Source organism: Neomonachus schauinslandi, chromosome 5 (assembly GCF_002201575.2).
Source record: "Neomonachus schauinslandi chromosome 5, ASM220157v2, whole genome shotgun sequence".
Classification (NCBI taxonomy): domain Eukaryota; kingdom Metazoa; phylum Chordata; class Mammalia; order Carnivora; family Phocidae; genus Neomonachus; species Neomonachus schauinslandi.
The window spans coordinates 65,578,024-65,600,330 of NC_058407.1; the positions used below are offsets into that span (position 1 = coordinate 65,578,024).

The 22,307-nt window shown below is 44.6% G+C and overlaps 1 protein-coding gene across 1 annotated transcript; it reads right to left on the minus strand.

The window, feature by feature from the left end:
* Positions 1–482: 482 nt before the first annotated feature.
* PCED1B (PC-esterase domain containing 1B) lies at positions 483–22,040 on the minus strand. Its single transcript, XM_021704891.1, has 2 exons — positions 21,975–22,040; positions 483–1,923 (listed from the first exon to the last, which is right to left on the minus strand). Exon 2 carries the CDS (start codon positions 1,864–1,866, stop codon positions 580–582), a length of 1,287 nt encoding a protein of 428 aa, XP_021560566.1. The 5' UTR covers positions 1,867–1,923; positions 21,975–22,040; the 3' UTR covers positions 483–579.
* Between the last annotated feature and the right edge of the window lie 267 nt (positions 22,041–22,307).

A 22,307-nucleotide genomic window follows, 5' to 3' on the forward strand; every position in this document is an offset into this window, starting at 1 on the left:
TCTTAGCTTGTTTCCTTGTTTGTGTCAGTTAAATATTATTTATTTAGCTTTCCCAGTTTTAAAATTCGATGACTCTTTGAGAATCTCTGGAAAATATGATCACAAAAAGTTAAAGCTCTTCTGTTTATTGGTAAGGACTCAGATCCATCTTATGGAGAACTTCAGAACTATGTTAGACAAATTCCACTTCGAGTAGTTTATCAAGTAGATGCCATAAACGGTCAGCAGACACTGTCCTTGCTTTGTCTTCTTAATGGAAGGGAGAGGCACCATTAAATATAGACACACCCAAACCCCACAACTACTTTCCTGAAACAACTTCTTTATTTCCATTTTCTGTTTACAAAAAAGACAGACAGGATAGGGGGTGGGGAGGCGGGAAAAATGCTTGGTCACCCCCAGAGAATAGAGGAAGAGGCCAGAGCCGACAAAAATGGAGGGGATTACCCTTCCCTGCCATTATCGGTGACAGCAGTGACCGAAAAGAAGTCCAAGCACGGATCAAAGGCTTAAGTTAACAAGGTCAGTCGGTTTCGGGAGAGTCAGAGGATCTGTCCAGTCCATGAACAGGAGGAGGGTCTATTGAGGCCTTGGCTGTGGGCGGGAATGGGCCGGTCTCCTGGGAGATCTCGGCCGCCGGCCCCAGGGCCCGTAGGGGCCGCGAGGCGAGTGCCGGGGGAAACCCCTATGGACCACCGGGGCTCGCCGCAGATAGGGCATGGCGAAAGGGAGCACGGATGGCTGAGGGTCAATCATAAAGTCATCTTCAAAGGCAAATCCTGTCTGGGTAGGGGAGGGGACATCTGAATGGAAATAGTTGGAGGAGAACTGATCCGACTGGGAAGGCTGGTCTGAGGAAAAATACGTATCTTGGGGACAGAACAGGACCCGCGGCATCACCTGCTGAAAAGGAAAGGGACGAGGATGTGGGGGCAAGGGCAGGCGGGGAGGCGGGGGCGGGGGCAGAGGGGGACTCGGGAGGAGGGGGCTGCCCCTGGGAGGCGGCCAGGCCCGCGGGTCTCTGTTGGGCTGCCGCGGCCTCTCACCTGCCGCGCCGGGTCCTTCCCTGATCCACGTGGCCACGCGGGCGCGCCGCGGCAGCTCCACGCCCCAGGCGTCCGCCACGTGCGCCAGCAGCAGCTGCGAGAGGTGGCGGTGCGCGCGCTCGTCCCAGTGCACGCCGTCGCGCTGCAGGTGCTGCTCCGCGTGGCGGAAGTGGAAGTGCAAGTCCAGCACGTCGAAGCCGTGTTTCTTCGCCTCGGTAGAGCTGTAGAAGTTGGCTTCGATGACTTGGCCTCTCAGGGAGTCATCCCCGGGCTGCTGCTTGTGCTGCAGGAAGCCCGCGGTGATCTGCTTGCCCACGGGCATGGCTGTGTTCCACACCAGGAGGCACGACTCGGGCAGCACCTGGCCCAGGAGCCCGAACACGCTCTCCAGGTTCTTCAGGTAGCTCCGCCAGGAGCCCGGGCCGTACCTGGAGAGGTCCCAGAGGCAGGAGTTCATGATGATCACATCCGGGAGGCCGTGCTCGCTGGACTGCAGCTCTTGCAGGATGGCCTCCAGGTAGGGGGAGTACACGCGCGTGAGGAAGTAGAAGCGCACCAGGTGGTGGTCGTCGCAGAACTGGCGGACCTCCCGGTACTGGATGCCATTGTGCATGGGGCCCATCTGGCCTCCGTCCACCAGCTCGTCCTTTTCGAAGGTCTCCTCCCCCTTGGCCTTGAGCTGGTTGGTAGTGAGCAGGCAGTCCTTCTGCAGCAGGAGCACCAGGTCCTTGTACACGGCCCTCTGGACCGAGTCTCCCAGGATGACCACGAACTTGTTGTGGAGCAGCTGCTGCACTTCAGAGGCCTGCAGGTGGACCATGACGCCCAGGGCGCGCGGCCTAGGTCTTTCCTTTACGTGCGGCAGGTCTTCAGATTGCTAGGACAGAAGGAGAGAGTGGCTGGGAGCGACCCTACCCCCCTCCCCGGAAGGCTCTCGGTGTGGGCAAGCCTCGGGGAAGGGGACGGAGGGTTGGCCTGGGAAGTCCACGCCCTTAAGCCTGGGAGTGGGAAGAGAGCAAGAAGGGAGTCGGAGGAGGCATAAGCCCTGCTTGGCCGGGCCTCACCTTGACCTGTGAACCCCTGCCCCGTGGCTCTTGGGAGGCCCAAGTTCCACCAGGTCAGAAGCGGCCAACCCCACAGGCCCTCCCCTGGCTGGAGAAACTGGCCCCGGGAAGGCAGCTCAGGTGTCTGACCCTGGAGAACGGGGAGGCAGACTTTGCAGCTGCTTAACAATGAGGACTGTGAATGAGCAAGAACGCCCAGAATGCTGCGATATGTTAAACTGAAGAAGTTACATGTCACATGTGAGCCCTATGTCGCTGAAACTATAGGAAATAGATAACACGGAAAGAAAATATGCAAAAACATAGCTTTTAAGAGAAATGTAGGATTCTGGATGGCTTGCCTTCCCTCCTTTTTTGTAAATATACTTTGTATAATTGTATGTTTCTTTTAATAAAAAGAATTCAGTGAAATGTAACAAACAACAGAGGAAAAGTATGGGGTGCCTGGGTGGCTCAGTCACCAGTTAAGCATCTGCCTTCAACTCGGGTCATGAACAGGACTTGTAAAAAAGGGCAGTAACACTGGAAATAATTCACATGTTACAGCTATAATATTCTTTGCTTTCCATAGGAAGACGATCAGAATATGCCATCCCCAAATATGCCATTTTGGCATAAGGATTATTTTGAGCTGAAGGCAACCAAGAATCAACAGACACAGGAAGAGTTCCCGGCCTAAAAGCAGTGTATAAATTTCCTTTTGAGGCAGGTGCTCCTTCCCCCACCAGGAAGAGAAGAGTCAAGGAAGTAGATAGGGAACTGTCAACACCAAGATGAGTTTTCATAAACCGACTTTACAAAAAAATAGCCCCGATTTTCCATTAGTACCTTCATATATTTCCGAGTTGTCCCCACATTTCATCATCCCATGAAACCCAAACCCCTTTTCCTTTATTAAAATGATATATAAGCCCCTGAATCTGCTTTTTTGAGTTTCTGTTCTGTGAACTCCTGTGCACATAAATATTAATAAAAATTGTATGCTATTTCTCCTTTAACCTGTCTTTGTTTAATTCACAGGGCGCCGACACTGAACATAACAGGGTAGAGGAAAAGTTTTTCCTCCTGAGCACATTGCATAAAACGTTAAGAGTTGTGAAACTCATCTTCAAAACTTCAGTTTATTTTCAAGCTGTCATTTACAACCATATCCATTAATGAATAAAAGGTAACAACACACTTCAATATTACCAACAGATCTCAGATGGGGAGGAACATGGCATCCACTTCATACACTTACACAGAAGCCAACAAAATCCATTGTGGCTTGATATTCGTAGGCTTTTATGCATCAGTAAGCATTTTAATAGGGGTGGGTGGATAGCTACTATTAAATTACACAGTTTTTAAAAGCTATACTATTTGTGGTTTTAAATGGGTACAAGCACAAAAATAAAAACATGAAAATGGGTAGTCTGTAAGAGTTGCCCTAAGAGAACAGTTGAAAATATTGGCTTATTATTCCCCAAAGAATCTTCATTTACATGATTTTGTTATCAGAAAGAAAAAGGATAGAGCTCATTGTGGTACAACAAAATAAAACCTTAAGCAAACTCCAGATCCCTTTGGGGCTCAGGCATGTTCCTTTGTTTGCAATCATTTCTCACACTTTAAGTGTCTACTCAGTGCTCCACAGAGGGGATATAAAAATGAGTAAAACCTGGTCATGCCCTTCAGGAGCAGATAGAGTGCTAAGTGCCATGAACATAGAAGGAACAGGTGCTGCGGACCTTCAGGGTCTTTGTGAACAAACAGTACCCCCCTGCCCTAGACCCCAGGCTCCAAAGTACAAAGTGAAGGGGGAAACCTCCTCCCAGAGTTTCTCATGATGCTCTCTCTGGGCTGGCACTCTGCTCCCATAGTGGGTCTCGTCCCGTATATGATATTGAACACCATCCCCTTCCATTAGAGTTCTCTCCCTGCGGTGGGTGGGCAGATCTGATAACCTGGTGGCTCTCCAGGCAGGGTACTTTGTTTGCTGGGCCCAGTGCGTTCCTTGTCTGGGTGTGAAGTGCTCTAGACTGGGACTCACAAGTGGGAGTCCAATCCACTACTTAAAAGCTGTGGGAAATAGAGGCACTGAAGTATACCCTTGAAGAGCACTGCTTTTGGAGCAACAGTACTTGGGTGTGAATCCCAACTATTCTATTTGCCACTTACTTAGCCTTTCTCTGCCTCAATTTCCCTCATCTGTAAAATGGGACTTTGAGTGCCCACTTCACAGATTTCACGTGAGGACTAAATGTAAAATGGTTAGAACAATGCCTGGCAAGTAATAAGCATGGATAAGGGTTAGTTATTCTAATTACTGAGCAAGTTTCAAAACACCGGGTTAATCGTCTATAAAAGGAGGAGGAGGACTTACAATGTTTGCCCTGTTTGTCTAGCAGGGTTCTGTGATGATCGAATGAGATGATCCGAGTGAAAGATTTTGAATAAAGCAAAACTAATGTTTGTTGAATGGCTACTGGATGCCAGGTGCTTTACAAATGTAATCCTATTTGTGATACAATCTTTATTATTTCCATTTTATAGAGAAGGATATCAATGTGATGGAGCTAAAATTCAAAACCACCGACGCCAAAGTCTGTCTCTGTAGGGAGACATCCTTTACAGCAGAGACATCCTTTATAGCAGAATGCCCTGCAGGCTGGTCTGAATCGAAAAGCTTGGCTCCTGTCAGGGAGATATTTGAAGACAAGATAGAAGAGTGCTTTGGTGTGTGGCAGGCAAGAAACCATTTCCTCTGCCTGCCCAGGAGAGGTGGTTTATGTGTACTGGGGGCGGGGAGCGGGGGCCTGTGAGTGACAGTATACATATTTCATCCCATACCTTGATCTCTACCAAGAGACATGCAAAAAATAAGTGACCTGGATTTTAGAATAACCAAAACACAATTCCACAGACTCCCAGTGTTTGAGGAATCCTGGCTGCCCTGTGTCCCCACCAGTGAACTTAACCCACCCACATGCTGCTCCAAGAGCCCAGAGTCAAAACTGGGCAAAAATGTCTCCCTAGGAATTTCTCACTGTTCTTCTGCGGTGGAACAGGCGAGCAGATCAGACTGTGGAAAAGAAGGGAGGAGGAAATGACTGGAAAGAACACTCTAGTTAGAAGTTAAACTGAAAGGAAATTCATGAAATTCTTGATAAAGAGTACCACGACTGTAACAGGATTAACAAATCAGACCCCCGCCCCGCAGGACTATCACCCTGGGAAAGAATCCTTTAAACTAAGATACCAAGCACTTAAAAACAAAGTGACTTTTTTGGGGGGGGGGATGGTGAATGAAGAATAATTAAGAGCTAAATCTAAAAGAAACGTTGGTAAGTTCCATTTTCAAAGCTCTTTTGATTTCCAAAAAATGAAACAAAAGGGGGATTTGAAAACAGATTACTGGTCTTTTGAAAGTAGGCTTCTTTTTTTTGCTTCAAATTTGCTCAACTCACCTATTTGTTTTGGTAGCTGTTTTATAGATAAGAGCAACTCATGCACTCATTCAGGAAAGATCATCGCGAAACCGATACTGTACTAGGTGGAAGGACTACGTGTAAAAAGGCAGTCTCTTCTCTCAAGAGCTGCAGCAAGGAAATGGACAGTAAGAGGCAAATACTGAAGAAGGTGCTAGCAGCTACAAAGGATGTATGCAAATGAAGCGCCAAAGCCAGCTGGAGGAGTCAAGAGGGAGGGAGGAGGTATACCGGTGATCCTTGCAAGCTGTGATTCCAACCTCAAATTAACACCTTTTTTTAAAAAAAAAAAGTTTCATGATGATTCCTGATATCATAATTTTAAGTTAGTTCCACGCTTTCTATTTGGACTTTGACTAAAGCTCTGACAGAAACATGAATTAATAATGGCTACTACTGTAATAAATGACTTTCAAGAATTTTGCTTAGATTTTTGTTTGGGGGTAATTAATTTTTTAATAGCTCCATAAGCCATGACTTATAAATCATTGACTATTGCTGTATAACTATCACAAACCAAACATGTAACATTTGCTTTTCACTAATCAATGTGTTGTAGAAATTAGGTTAATTTTTTTTTTTCTTTTCTTACTGATCTTTAGTTACAGGAAGACAGACACAGAAATAGGTCAGCTGCTCTAGAGACCCTGCAGTGAGGTCTTAAATCAGAGGTGGTCACTAACGATTGGGATGTTGTTTTGATTAGTTGTAGGAAGTACTTGTAACTAGTTTAAAAGTTTCTTGCATAAGACTAACCATCTTAATGCAACATTATCCCGGGAATATAAATAGTTCATTTCCTTCTAACTGCATTTTGGTAATCAAATTAATGTTTTGAACTTTCCAAGATCCCCTTACACTTAATGGACTAGATATTTGTACCATCTTGTACAAATACAATTATTTTTCAGGAATTCACCTCAAGGTCTTGGCATTTGCTTAGTTTTCTAAGTGGGCTTTAAACTTGTCAAAAATTAAACTGCAGGCCATATAAGGTTTTCAAAGAAGAAAAACAATTCAAACTTCTCTTTGGGAAAGCTTAACGAATGGCCTGAGATTTGCTGGTTCTCAAGACATTCATCTTTTGCTCTGGGCCAAGTCAGTTAACACACTCTTCTGTATAACACAAAGAAGGGGGAGATAATGCAGGCCTACTATTTTAAAAAGTGGTTTTAGGAGTAAATTTTAAAAAACACATAAAAGTACTGTGAGATGCTATGGTACATAATGCAAATTATTTGCAACTATCAGCCAGGAGAAAGTCTGAGTCTAATCCCCCCCACTCCAAATAACCTCACCTCTAAAAGAGGCCTCAACTCTGCAGCCCATTAATTAATTGAGCAAAAATTTAGAGAACACCTGTGTCTACCTGGGGCTCTGACAGTTGTCATTCTGCAAATTTGACTCACACACCCACCAACTACTGTCGGGGTTCCTCTACTCCACCCCTGTATCACCTAACCCTACCATATGGCCCATATTTCTAACTTGGCTATTCAGGGAGTCCTCACCACATCTAACATCTCAAACACACGTGATGTAAATGGAAAACTGAAACTAGTGGGTTTCAAAGTGGGTTCCATTTTAACCACAAGTTTTCCTCGTGGAGGCAGGAATCCCTGCAGAACTAATCAACTTGTATCATCACCATCCCTACGGGGCCACCATCTTAAATCTGTGATTCTTTCGCAATAAAATATCCACGGAGGGATTTCACACACTTGAAGAGTGAAAATTACCAAGTTTAAAAAAGTATTTTTCCCATAATAATAGGCTAATAGGAAATGTTCCTATGGACTTTAGAAAGAAACGCAGGTGACAGACATCCTTTACGAATGAAGTGGGGGTTCATAATACCTGATAGCAGGTAACTTCTCTAAAAACGAAAGATAAACCATGGAACCTTTATTCAAATAGCCCCATTTAAAAAAAAATAACAACTCTTGTTTTACAAAAGGATCTCCTAAAAGTAAAAAAAAAAAAAATCAAAGCAATTCATATAAACAAAAATAGGATTTCAATCATGTACAGTCTTTGACGAACTTGCACATTCTGATCTCAAACCATTATTTAAACTACATCCGCTAACTCCCTACCTATTACTCCCCGAAGACTCTGCCAGATAACAGAAAGGCAGTGAGCTGGCTTTCCTTTCCAGGAGCCAATGAACTCAGACGTGGACTCTGGCCCCAAACAGCTGTGCGCTCTTGGGCTGACTGCCCACTGTGCTGAGCCGCCGTTTCCCTCTGGTGCCAAACGGGCTAAGATCACCTACCTCGCTGAACAGCAGTGAAGATGAAAGATCACGGCAATGTCTTTCAAGGGCCTAGTACGGAGCGGGCCGTGCTCTTGGCACCTTTAAACCTCGGGCACGACCACCCCTCCCCGCTGGGACTTCAGAGAAAAACCGAGCCTGCAGACGTCACCTCGCTCCCGTTCCCTCCATGGAACCTTCTAGTCCACAGTCCCCTTCTCCTCCCTCCGGCAGGGGCAGAGCCGTACCTCCTCGCCTGTAAAGGTAACTCCTCAGCTCAGGTGGCTCGCCCTTCCACCTCCTCAGGAACTTTGCTCCAGAATGTCCCCTGGAGAGGGGATAATTATGCATTCTACTTTTTCTTCACTCTCCTTTGGCTGGTTCCTTCCTTTAAGCACTAAACACATTCTAGTTTCTTGCTTTAAAAAAGAAAGGAAACTTCTTTGACTCCACCTCCAGGACAGTCCTATCTTTGGCTTCCCCTTCAAGGCCACTTTCAACAAGAGCTGTTTGCGCTGCCCTGTGGCTGAGTCCTCACCTCCCACTCACGACTTTTACTTTAATGCGGCTTCCAACTCCACCAAACGGGAGAAATATTGGTCAGGAAATCACCAGTGATTTCCCGGCCGCCCCTGTCAATGGCCACCTCGTGGGCCTTATCACCCCAGCCGCATTCCCAGCTCGTCGGGGCCGGGGCGCCCCGGGTAACTCCCTTCGCAAAACTGCCCGAGCCTGACACCCTTGTCTCCCGGCTCACCTCCCCCACGATCCTGTGTGAGTTGCTCTTTCTCGGGCAATTCCCCAGCTGTTGGTCTCTCTCAGGACCCACTAATCGGCTCCTTTCTTCTTTTCTTCAACCTTCTTTGCCGGGGTAAATCCATCCACGCTCACGGCATCAGTCAATACGCTGATCATACTTCTCAGTTTGCCCCACACGGTTCTGGCTTACCCCCGTTTTCCCAGCGCAACTATTAAGGGCAACCTCCCCACCATACACACACCAAAAAAAGTCCCACTTTGGATGGAAACAAATTATTCGGGTCTTCTTATCAATCACCATTTGTATGCAGATGACTCCTGTATTGTGGCGAAGCCCAGTGGCTCAGAGGGGGGCCTGGAGTCAGCCCCCTGGGTTTATATCCGGTTCCGCCGCTGACTCGCCTCTGCGACCCCCGGCAGCTTAAGTAAATTTTTTTTTGCACTTCAGAACACTCATCAACAAAACTAGAATAATACTATGAATTTCTTAAGAAGTGAGGGTTACGTGAACGAAGTCATTGGCGTGAGGTCTGCCACATTTTTAAGTGCTCAATAAATTTAGCCAGCCCAAACTTGTCTCCTGAGCTTCAGGGTATTCAGGTGAGTAGAGTAAAGTTCCCAGGGGATGGGAAGGGGGAGGGGGCAAGGAGTAAACCGTCTGTGTGGGCCTCTTATCACTTTCAAATTCTCTAGACGCCCATTTATCCTACTATCAAACTGTGGCTGAATTCCTAAGATAATTCTCTTGTGACCTTTGGACAATCTTCCTAAAGGTAAAAATCGATCATCTGTGGGGACGGCAGCATATTCTTGCTGTGCGTTTTCTGAGAGCTGCTATGTAATTTATGCGTGCCACATTGGTTGGGGATAACCAGGTGGAAATAACCTCTGCTTCTGAAATGCTTGGATCAAGGCACTTTTTTATGGTTCGTGACCCTGGCTGCTTCCATTATTCCTAAAAACCTCCCTCAAAATCCTTGAATGATAGCCTGGATGGAGAACAGTGCAACTATTTCTTGGCATTAAAAAATAAGATGTAATTCTTGAGGCTATGCTTTAGGGAGGAGGATGTTGCAATGTATTTTGGGAAGCTGAGCACAGTGACCAATTTTACCTCTGTTTTATTAGATTTTATGATGAACTTTTTTACTTTCCATAAATTACTCTTAAATCTTAAGGAAGTGTGTCTTCACTTTGAAAGACTTCTAAAAGGGTCTGGTTGTTATTTTGTGTTTTCTCACCTACTACGTGATCATCTAGGGTTTTGACTTTCGTGTCTTCATTTTCGTTTAGTATGCTAGCATAACTCCCAACATTTTGTATTTAGAAACTCTGTTTTTTAACCTAGGAGGTGACCCTTCCTCCTGTGCAGCTCCCGAACGCCTGTGGATGAATTTTGGAGCCCATGTGTCCCAAGAGAGCTTTTTCTCACCTCTTTATGTTTGCTCTGTGGTTCAGGATCAATGTTCCCTAACCCACTGAAATTCTGTTTCTGCCTTAAGATCCAGTTTCAAACGCAGGTCTGTCTGAAGGTCTCCCTTTTTTCCCCCAGACAGAAAAATCTGCTTCTTCTGATGGCTGCCCTGAGTGAGCACTTGGTTCTATTTTGTACGATGATTAACCGCCCATGTGCCGTTCCACCCCAGTATATCCTAGTCCTGGATATAGTTATGCCTGGATGGCAGAAGTGGGTCCCACCCGTCCTTCTACCCCTTGCAGCTAGTGTCTTCTGCATAATGGTTAGCATTCACCGAGCAGTTACTATGTGCCAGGCCTTCTCTCTGCGCACAGCCTGGTGAGGTAGAAACTCTTATATTCGCCACTGTATGGATAAGGACACTGAGGCTTGGAGAGGTTATGTCCATCACCCAAGGCTGTCCAGCTAGCAAATGGCAGAACTGGTCTGTCATTGCCAATGAATCTTCTGATGGATGAGATCAGCTTAAGATATTGTTTTGTTTCTTTAGGAGGAAATATGGCTCCAGAGCCTGAGCTTTTAACCCCAGCTATAAATACTAGTTGAGATGGAGAGGAAAAAATAGCCTTATCTAGAAAAAAAATTTGCATATCGTTTTCCTTTTCATTCTCTGTTGAAAAACAAAACAAAGCCATGTTTTGTACACAGCTGTAAGTTTTTCCCCTGAGGAAACGGAGTGGGGATGAAGTTCACTTAGTTGGGCTTGCGTCACTGGTAGTTAACTATTCCTCCTAGTGGGTCAGTGGAAAGGTCAGGTCTGTGCCAAAGCTCTCCTTGTGCCTCAACGTTTTTTGGACTTCTGCTGACTACTCCAGATTCTAAGTGGTGGTTGAATAAAAAGTTCCCACGGTTGAAAAGGAAGGGTGAGGGGGAGCCCATAATGACTAAGTGGCTTTCAACTGATGGACAGGTTGGATTCTGAAAATTCTGTCTCCAGGAATGGTCACAAAAGCCAATTGAACGGGTGATGTGAACATGAGGCTGAGTCAGCTGGCTGGGGTTTCGCCACCTCCAGAGCTCACTTCATCTCCGTGCGAGATGCTTACCTCAGCATTTAAATGGGAGAAATGGCTTCCGATGCTCCTCCAGGGAGATTACGCGAAAGAGCTCTTAAAATGGATATTCTTTTATCATTGCTGTTATTCTTATTAACAGTGTAGTATCTGAATGCTAAGTGCAATAGTGTTTCTCTGGGGAAAAATAGGTTTTGAATGTAAAAATGGGATTCTAAGAGTCAGTCTCTGTCTGCCCTCTCCCTGCCCGCACTAGGTTGTAGAAGGATCTGGAAGACCTGTGTTCCCACTGCTCTGTGCGTTGGCAGCAGGACTGAGGATTTTGCCAGTCCCAAACCCTATGGCTTGGAACCAGAAGCGGGGCAAGGTCTGAGAGGTGAGGAGCTCAGCTGGAGAAAGGAATGTCTGAACTCACCTCAGCATGTTTGAGGGATGGGTTTTACCAGTTAAGAGAGCTTTCCAGTTGAATGAAGGCCTTACATTTATTATTTAGAAACGCTAAGTTCCCTTGTTATTCAGTAATGTTTAGTATCCACGTCACCAGTGTGTTACGTGTTTCAGCTATCTGTTCGTTCCTCTTAAGAACCCTATGACATCGGTATTTTCTTTTTCTCCATTTTATACATTCGAAAAATTAAGTTTGGAAGATTGAGTCATCCGCGCAAGGTCATCTAATTTATAAAAAGCAGAGCTGGGAGTCAGAGCTGATGCCAAGCCTTTGTGGTCAACCACAACATACAAGATTGCACAGACAACAGATGCTTCACATCCTTTCCCCTGTTGACAACTGTCTGTCTCTCTTTACTGTAGGTTTTTAGAGATAGAGTAGTTTACCAATCACAAATCCTTCTCATTACAAAATAACTGTTGTCTCGTTGGGGCTGTGCAGTTAAGTGGGGGTAGGGTGAAGGCGTCAGCATGGTGATTCCACTCTATAGTAAGTGCCCAAGAAAAGAGGATCCTAAGAAAGGCTGCTCAGAAATGTGAAGTTAATGCTTAAAATAAAATGGGAAAACTGGAAAGTACTTACTCATCAGAGTAACTGGTGATTAAAAAGTGTACCTCTCTGTTGACTCTAGATCTCTTCCCTCGACAGATTCTTTTGTCGGCTGTCGATCAGAGGGCCAGGTTGGAGAGCCCAGAGCCCCGGCTGCTAGGCAGATAAGTTCACGTCTGGGTGCTGCTGGGTTCGTGAGCCAGCGGCTGGGGAGAAGATGCCATTTCCGGTGGTATCTGAGGCAAATGACGCGAGTCAGCATTTACTTCTTTGCATTAGGAAGCGGAAGACTAATGACCAAAGCTTGAAGGCTCCGGCCCATGTGAAAACACAAAGTGGCAAGTAAATCCAAAAATGTAGCATTTTCCTGGAATCTGGGGCTGAGCTCATTTTCATTTCACATTTCTCAGTAATTTGGGTGTAGCTTATATTGACTCTTAAACTTTGTTCTGTTTTAACAATTCAGACCCTCAGCTCTTACTACCTTGTGTGTGTTCCCCACTGAGAAAGCAGAGTGGGGGAGAGAAAGATTGGCGGGGAGGGCAGAGAAAGGGGAAGTGAGAAAAAAGAAATAAGAAAATGAGAAGATTGCTCCCTTTTCTAATTAATTTTTCATAGTAGTAATCCTGTGCTGCTTTAGTTTACATTAGGCTTTCAGATCCTTTCCCTTGACCTTCCCATGGCCCTGTGGGTAGAGGAGCAGCCCAGTCCATGGCCACAGAGGACTACAGGCCCCAGTAAGCTCAGAAAGTGGCACACCCACAAGACCTGCTGATCCTCCTCTGCTGTTCCACGGGAAACCTGGGAACCCCGCAGGGAACTGGAGGGTATGGGGGGCGGGGTCTTCCGGTGGGTTAGATAAGCGCCCTGCTTTGTTTTCCTGGGTTTGGAAGGACATGATTTGGAGGCCGAGGAATACCCTCTTCCCTACAAATACCAAGATGAAAGAGAAGGAGGAAAAGAATCAGAAAAAAGGAAAAATGAGGAAATGAAGCTCTAAAAATGTTCTTCCCCAAACTGTGGACCTTCTATGGTGTTTTAAATACTTTAGGACCGAGTATTTCCCCATCCCATTTAATGGTCTAAATTAACTCTAAAATGGGTTCCTCATCCCACTTAATGGTCTAAAATAACAAGAGTAATAGGCTCCAAAACAGTCCAGAAATACACTCCCTCTGCACTTAGTTTTTGTTTGTTTTTTTAATACTGTGCTGTTTAGGTAAATTGGCCTATAAAGCAACCCAGCTGCCTTTTCTTGAGAAATGTCATTTCACGGTACTTCATTGAATACTCAGTGTGTGGCTCATGAATTCCACTCATTACACATTGTTTTTATTTTCTTATCTCTATTTATAAATAAGTTATTTTGCATTTTTTTCCATGATTTTTCATATACTCATTGCGTGTGTCAAGGCAAGGCTGCATCTAGAACCCAATGGATAGCTTTGGCATTTTACAATTCAGAGTAGTGTATTACATAGCTGAAAATTGGCCATTATTTGATTCTAGAAATGAGTTTCAATTCTCTCCAGGTTCCAGCTCATCTGTGCATTGTGAGGGTGAAAGGCCTTGTGAGGTCTAGGGAAGCATGACCAGAATTGGCATAATTCTAAGACCAGAGAACAGAGGAGCAGGAATGATGCAGATGATAATCTTGCTTATCCTCTTTGAATTTAAAATAAAATTGTTTGAGACCAAACAGCAGATTTTTCTACTGATTTTCTTACTTCTAAGAACTTATTACGCTGTATGGAGACAGTATTGCTGTCTTTTGGCCCCATTTTGTATTCCATTGCTCAGTGAGCTGGCTTGCTTTCTTACCCACCAAACTTCCCCTAAATGATAATGAACACTGATGCGTATAGAAGGTTTTACACTTAGAATCTTGCAACAGACCCCGCTTATAAAGTCAGGCAAGTTTTAATCATTGTCTTCCCATTGCAGATGGTGGAACTGAGGCCTGGAGCAAGCCTGAATGACTGTCACCTTGATGGAGTGCTCAGGGCACTTAGGACTGTGGTGTGTCCCCTTGCCCTCTCAGTGGGAGGCCAGACAGGGTGCACCGCCATTGTTATTTTGCTTAGTTTTGGAAGGTACTTAATCCATATGGCAGGGAACTTCCAAAGGTACAGGTGGTATGAGTGAGAAGTCCCTCTCCCTTTCTTGTTTCCTAATCCTTCATTTGTCCTGCCAGAAGTGATGCGGTCATGGGCTTCTTGTCTATTCTATCAGAAATATTCTATACAGATAACCTATAGCTCTCTGAAATATTTTGTTCTCTCTTCCTTTCTTCTTGAAGAGTCAACTTTCCTTTTTATTTAAGGCAGATGTCTGGAAAGAAGAATACGAACACCACTTAGAACAGATGTTAACCTGCAGAAAGTCTTTGGTAAACGGATCATCCAGATTGTTCCGAATGTTCAGATGTTTGAAATGGTACAGAAAACTCATGGCTTGCGACAGCCTGTAAAAGGAGTTAGGTGAAGCTCATCCCTATGGTGTGGCATTTAGAACTGACCCGGGCCCTCGTACCCTGTCTGGGGACCACTTAAACCTTGATGTGGATTTGAGATATGGTGACTGCATGTCTACTGATGGTGTGAATTGAAGCCAGAGCTATGATGCTGTGAATAAAGTAGCTTTGGGGCCACACAGACTTGGGTTTGATAATGAACTTTGTCATTTATGGCTGCATGATGTTGGTAGTCACTGAACTCCTTGTGGCTTGATTTTCTCATCTGCAAAATAACGACAATAACAGTGGCTACATAGATGCAAGGGTTAAATGAGAACATAGACCCAGAGCACCAGGTATATAGTAGTGTATAATAAAATATGTCAACATCATTAACCGTGGCCCATCCACCAGCTCTTTCATTCATTCAATAAATAATTGTGGCATTAAAAAAAAAATAAAAAAACCTTGCCCCTATGGAGTTGACATTTGGTTGGGGGAATCAGACAACTAAAATAAATAAATAAATAAATAAATAAGTAAAATAATATGTTAGGTAGAAGAGGAACATGATTGTTGGATGAGGAGGATGCAGGGGCTGTGGGTTGGAATTTTAGATGGGGTAGTGACAGGGTTTGAGACCCACTACCCCAGAATATGGCACCTCAGCATGCTGAATATTTTAAGACAAGGGGACTCGAGAAACGGCTCATGCTGGAATGACTCTGGGGCCTCCCCTGAAGCAGGTCACAAGGCCCTCTTGAGAGAGGTGCTCTCCCCTTACCAGGAAGAAAGTAGCATCCTTATCTCCAAAGACACCAGGACTCAGAGAGGAATCTAAACAAACAGGTTTTGGTAAGTTCCCCCAGTTTATCACCCTTAGCTGGTATCCTCTGTCCTACCAGTCTTCATCAAACCCAGAGTGAAAAACACTCAGGCTTAACCTTGCTTTGTGTCTTCATTGAGCTTTTTTTTTTTTTTTTTTTTTTTTAAGATTTATTTATTTATTTGAGAGAGAAAGAGAGCAAGCAAGCAGGGGGTGGGGGACAGGGGGAATCTCAAGCAACTCCCTGCTGAGTGTGGAGCCCTATGTGGGCCTTGATTTCACGACCCTGAGATCATGACCTGAGCTGAAATCAAGAATCGGATGCGTAACTGACTGAACCACCCAAGTGCCCCTCTTCTTGAAGGCTAATTTGTATGCTTTTCTCTTGTCAATCTGTCTTTTGTTACAGAGACCTGGCTGAGAACCTAGAAGGGACCAACAGTGGTCTGGAGAAGGTCTCCCAGAGAAGATGACATTTGAGCAAAGTCCAGAGGGAAGTGATGGAAACACCATATAGAAATCTGGGGGAAGGAAGGTCCAAGCAGAGAGAACAATAAAGAGGTGAGTGTGACTAGCTTGGAGTGAACAAGAGAGGCAGACACAGGAGATGGAGTCAGAGAAGAAAGAGAAGTAGGTCGTAGGAGCCATTGTGAGGGGTTTGGGCAGAAAATTCCCACCATCTTACTAATAGACTCTGTGGAGCAGGAGAAGCAAGGAGACTACTTCAGAGGTTATTGAATAACACAAGGGTTGAGGCTTGAACCAGAGTGACATAGCTGAGGAATGAGAAGTGGTCAGCCTCCAGATCCATTTTGAAGGTAGAGGTGATAGCATTTGCCTGTGGAGAGAAGATAGGGTATGAGAAAAAGGAAGGAAGGCAAGCCTAGCTCTGTAGTTTTGGGCCTGAACAACAGGAAGGATGAAGTTGCCATTTACTCAGATGGAGAAAATTTAGCAGAAACAAGTTTAGGGGGTGAAAGACAAGAGTTTGGTTTGGGGCTTGTTACATTTGAGATTCCTTATACACATCTAAATTGAGATGTTGAATGGGGATTTGGATATACGGGTCTGGAGTTAGGGGGGAGAGAGCCAGGCCGGAGATATCAGTTTGGCTTGGATGCTGTCACCAGTGGAGAGGGTGAAGCTAGGAAAAGAGGAAAAGAGGTTTGAGAATTAAAACCTACGCTAGTGGAAGAACTCATAGGGGATACTGAGGAGGAAGAGTCAATGAAGCAGGAAGAAAACAAGGAGAGTGGGAGATCCTGGAAGCCGAGGGGAAAGAGTGTTTCAAGGGAGGATTCAAGAGACATAGTCTGTGTCAGAGATAGTTGATAAGTCAAGTGGGATATTTGACCATTGGCTGTGCAGGACATTGATGACCTTGACTGAGTGGTAGGGACAAAGCCTGCTTAGAGTGGTTAAGAAAGACAAAGAGGAGAATCAGGGACAATACCATCCTGGAGGAGTCTTACTATAAACGAAGGGAAGTAGAGAATGAGAAGTCCGCTGGAAAGCGTGGGAGCCCAGGGCAGGATGCCCCAAAATATGTGGCAATGGCATAATGATTATTTTTAATTAACGTTATTTAAGAAACAGCCAGTATAACAGAAACAGTCTGACCATCCTAGGTCTCTAGAAAGCAGGTCATAAATCTCCCATGTGAAAGGTACCCTCCCGACACTGGGAGGAAGAGACACATCCTTATCATCAGAGACAGGGAATCAGGGCTGAAGAAGCTTACATAAGCAAACCTTGTTACTTTTGCTGATTTACCACCCCAGCCCAAATTCTCTTTATATTCCTTGCTAATTGACAGTCCCAAACATAAGTTTTCTTTGTCCTGTCAATTCCTCATAAACTTACATTCCTTTGTCTAGAAAGTATAAAAGCTGCCTGCCTTGGTCAGTTCTTAGGTCCCGTATCTATGAGACCTCTGTGCATATGAATTAATTTTTTTTTTTTTTGCCCTGTTAATTTGTTTCATGTTAATTTCTTACACCACCCAGAAGAATCTTGACGGGCAGAGGAAAATTTTTCTTCCTCCACAAGGGGGAAGGGAGGTTAAGAGAATTTTATTTTCTTTTAAGAGGGGAACAAAAATAGTATATTTGTATGCTCATAGGAGTAAGTCAGTAAATAGGGAAAACAGGTGATGCAGGAGCAATGCTGGTGATTGGTTGGGATCTAGTGCCCAAGTAGAGGGGTTGGCCTTGGCTAGGAGCATACATGGGAAAAGGCTGGGTACAGGGGCATGAGGCTGCTGTATGGGTAGGTGTGGAGGCACCAGCTTGCAGAGCTCTTCCCAACTGCTATGTTCTCAGAGAAATAGGCAGTGAAGTCAAGGTCACCCGCTGAGCGTGAACCTGAGGCAGGTGCTATTAGAGGTTTGAGGATCAAGGAGAAGGTATGAAATCATCATCTGGGAGATGAAGGGGGCTATAATTACTGAGCAGCATGGAGGCCCACTGCAGGCTGGGAGCCCCTGTTTGAATTGAGAGTGTTCACCACGGATTGGTTTTCTCTGGTCTGTTTTAACCCCATGGGATGCCGGTAGCAGAATCAGGACTCAGTCAGGACTGAGGTTTTGCCTTTCGGTGTCCATTAATGTATGTTAATATGCCATTACAAATTTATAATGTATTTTAAACTATGCTTTATTTAAAAGCAAACCCATAAAAGCCAAATATTTTAGACATCAAAAAATATGAGTATCGGGATAAAAATGATGTTCTTTTAATATTAACAACTCTTTTAATAGTTCCAGCCACAGATTAGTTTAAGCTGATCTTTATATGAGCTGATATCACTTAATTCACATTTTCTATTTCCAGGAACCCTGTTATTTTTCTTATCATCTTGGAACGGAGTGCAAGCAGGCCAGAAATCAACCGACGAAATATGTACTTAGAATATACTTATTTCAGCAAACTGCTGTGTGTTTATGTTCAAATCTATGAGTGGCTACCTTAAAAAAGGATCAAATTTGGCAAGTCACAAAACAGTATGTGTATTCTTTTTGTGGCTTGAAACAGTCTGTGTATCCTTGATGGATCATTTCTCTTCAAAGCACTTGCATTTAGCACTTTCAAGCACATATGAATAATTTGTTTCTACTGAGGCACAAAGTCTTCTCTGATAGTATACTGAGAATTTTGAGACTGGATTAAAACTTGTCATGAGTTCAATTTAGTGGCTTTTTAAGAATTAAGTTCTGCACTGAGTCAGTATATGCACACTTCTGTGTTGTTGAGGAGCAAGGCTGGAGTTAGAGTTTGGGAAGTTATAGGTTGAGAAGAGCCAAATTATAAGAGAGGAATTTATAGAAGACCCCATTCTGTCAGGACTTCTTAAAATTTTCTACAGTCTTTCTTAGAATTCGTATGTTTTATGCAAGTTCTCTGTTCTGCTCCAATACAGCTTAGTGGTTCAGAGCATGGCCTTTGTAGGCAGAAAAGTTGAGTTCAAGTCTGAAACGTGCGAGCTGTGTGATTTTGGGAAAGTTACTTAACTTCTCTGGCCCAAATCCCTCAGGGGAGATTGAATATGCAAAGTGCTAAGCAGAGTGGTTGGCATGTGGTAAATGTTCAATTTATTCTAGAAATTAGTATACATATATCCATGCTTCAGTAACATAAAAATAGGCTTTAGATGACTACCACTGAATAGAATATAAACACTGACAGGTACCCCATTTGATGGCACAGCTCTGTGGACTGGTGTGTCCCTATCCCTGCAGGAACAGACTTGACAAGTGGGGAAGAGGAAAGGGCCTTAGGCCAAGTTGAGGCTCTGGGAGTTCTAGCAACTGCCCAAATCCCAGCCAGCCTAGCCACTGAGCTTGGACTAAGGACCAGGCCTCCTGAGTCTCAGGCTCATAGTCCCAGAGACACAGTTCATAAATTTCGGGGGTGGGGGGGGTGGCAAAAAAAGGTTTACAACCTTTTTCATAAAGAATAATTTAATATCCTAGGAGAATTGGGCCTTGAATGGTTTAGCAATGTCCCTTACCTCTAAATAATAGAGAATTTGTGAACTTTTATAGAGAAAAACTATTTAAAAACTATTTAAAATTGTCAGATCGTGGGGAGCCTGGGTGCCTTAGTCGTTAAGCGGCTGCCTTCGGCTCAGGTCATGATCCCAGTGTCCTGGGATCGAGCCCCACATCGGGCTCCCTGCTCTGCGGGAAGCCTGCTTCTCCCTCTCCCACTCCCTCTGCTTGTGTTTCCTCTCCCACTGTGTCTCTGTCAAATAAATAAATAAAATCTTTAAAAAAAATAAAAATTTTACTAAAAATATGAAAATAGCACTGCAAAAAGTGGCTTCTGGTCAGACTCTTTACAAATGAGTGTTTTTGCTTTATAATTATAATGATTGACCCAAATTGTATTATTTGTTTTATATATCAATTGTGTATCACTATTATACCAATAAAATAGCAGACTTTTAAATATTTTTCCAAATTACCATTTACAAAACCAATGTCATTGCTGATGTCTTGTTACCTTCCTCTCTTCCTCCTTTAGGACATTCTTTTTCTTAATATTTTATTGTTGAATCTCTGAAATATATTCAAACAAATGAAAATGGAGAATAAAGGGGTGCCAGGGTGCCTCAGTTGGTTAAGCGACCAACTCTTGATTTTGGCTCAGGTCATGACCTCAGGGTCCTGGGATCAAGCCCCGTGTCCGGCTCCGGCTCAGCACGGAGCCTACTCAAGGATTTTTCTTCTCCCTCTCCCTCTGCCCCTCCACCGCTCATGCTCTCTCCCTCTCTCTCTAAAATAAATAAATAAATCTCAAAAATATGGAGAACTGTAAATTACTCTCACTTCTCTGAATGGGATGTTTACCAATTTCCCTGACCCCTGACTAAATCTTTGAGTCCTATGTCAATATCCTATTTTCTTAGTCATGATTTCTAGGTGTTGCTTAACTGTGGACTCAGCCACCTTATATATTTGTATGAGAACAAAAGACTGTTTATTTTCTATATATGCATTTATTCTTGGTGATGCATGCTAGTTAAATCATGGGGCAGTTTTAAAACGCATGACAAAATAGCTAAGAAGAAAGAAATGTCTCTTTGTTCCCGGTTGAATAAACTCTGTGACGATGTAAGGATCCAATTTAAAGTAAATTCTAAACTACTCCCCAAGCTTGTTCGTCCTCTCAGTAAGTGAAGTCAGTATTTACCTAATTGCTCCATGATAGAAATTGCAAGATCATCTGGGATTCCTTCCTTGCCTTCCTCCACCAGGACTAGGGTAGATTCTCCTTTCTAGACCACGCTGTGATCAGTGCTCTTCTCTCCCTATAGCAGCTACTTAGCTCAAATCTGAAATCTGGCTGTGGCTTCCTAATATATCTTCCCACATGTGTTCTTTTCTTCCTCTGCCCCATTCTCCAACCTACAGTCTTTGCTCTTTCTAAGATGCATATCTTATCATTTCATTTCCCTTTCAGAGGCTGAATTCAACCTACTAAATTATGTCAGGATTTTTCTGAAAATACTCAGACGCTTGCCTTTCCTAATCAGGGATTGTAGTCAGATACCTACAGAGCATTCCCTCGGTGAGGTCTGAAGATCCCAAATTGACAAGGCATCTGGGTTCCCTTAGATCACGATAATCAATCACAAATACATACTGAGTATGTCATTCTGAACACATACTGTGTATATCATCAACTGAGTGCTCAGAATGTTAATAATTTATATTAACTCATTTTACAGAATCAGCAACAATAATTACTCCAGCCATTTACTGGGCGTCCCCTTTACATTCCAGACATGCATGTCCACTAGTTGTTACTTTTTAAACCAGCCCTGCAGGGTGTCCGCCCAGGCTGGTTAGCTACGAAGTAGGAACTTGGAGTTCCAGCCTGCCTCAGCCTACCCCTGTGCTCTCTGCCCTGCCCCCAGTTGGGCACTTCACACCTCCTGGTCGGCGGCTGCATGCCTACAGGGTTCCACGGAGGGAATGGTGACATACAGAATTAGAATATTGTGGCAAAGGCGAGCAGACCGTTTAATTATGACCTGTAGGGGCACGGAGGCTGGCCCCGAGGGCTCAGCACCAAGTTTACCACCTAACGTGTCACGGCTTTGGTTTCAGGCGTCTGTTTGGTGACAGCAGGTTCAGAAGTCCTTGACATTGGGTGCAGGTGCAGATGCAAGACCCTGGGAAAAATTCTTATACCTCATTTATGTACAATTTAATTCTGATTGCTTATGCTCCTCAGGAAAAAACAAGAAAGTGTGGGGTATTATTCAGAGAGCTGCGTTAGCCCACGGTCTGAAGGAGAAACTGTCGTGCAGAGCTTACCTAACCACAGACTTAAATTTTAGGAGGAAATAGGCAAAGAAAAAATCTGAGACCTTGCTTGTCACATGCTTAGTTTGTTAAAGAAAACTGGAGAGCGAGCTTATTATTTCTTCAAATGGGAAAGTCCCAAAGGGGGAAAAAATGCTAAAACGTGTTGTCTGAGTGAGTTCTCAGTGGATGTCTTAAGAATACACGACATGTGGTTGATGGCCAGGGGCTAGGCCCCCAGCTCACGAGGCTGATGCGAATACTTTACGTTGTGGATGTGTCTGATGAGGGTCGCATACTTACCCGCTAATGCAAGGAGGATTTCCCTATTGTCCTGTCCTTTCATCACTTGGTCCAGAGGAGGAAGGAAGGGCGGTCAGGGGGCATGCCGCACTGTCACCTGTGCAGAAAAAGGCAGTTGGGAGCTCCCCTTGGCGACTTGCTGCTGTGCTGGGTCATCGTTACCCTATCGGGGGAGAACCGGCACTCCCGTCAGCGGGCTTGGGTGGAGGCTGCAGCGGCAGCCCGCTGGAGGGCATGGCCCCGCGGCCTCCCACCGCCGTGGGGAAGGGGCTCGGGGCTTCCTCCTTGACCGCACTCATTACATCTAGTTTTGACTCTTCTCTGTGCTGCCAG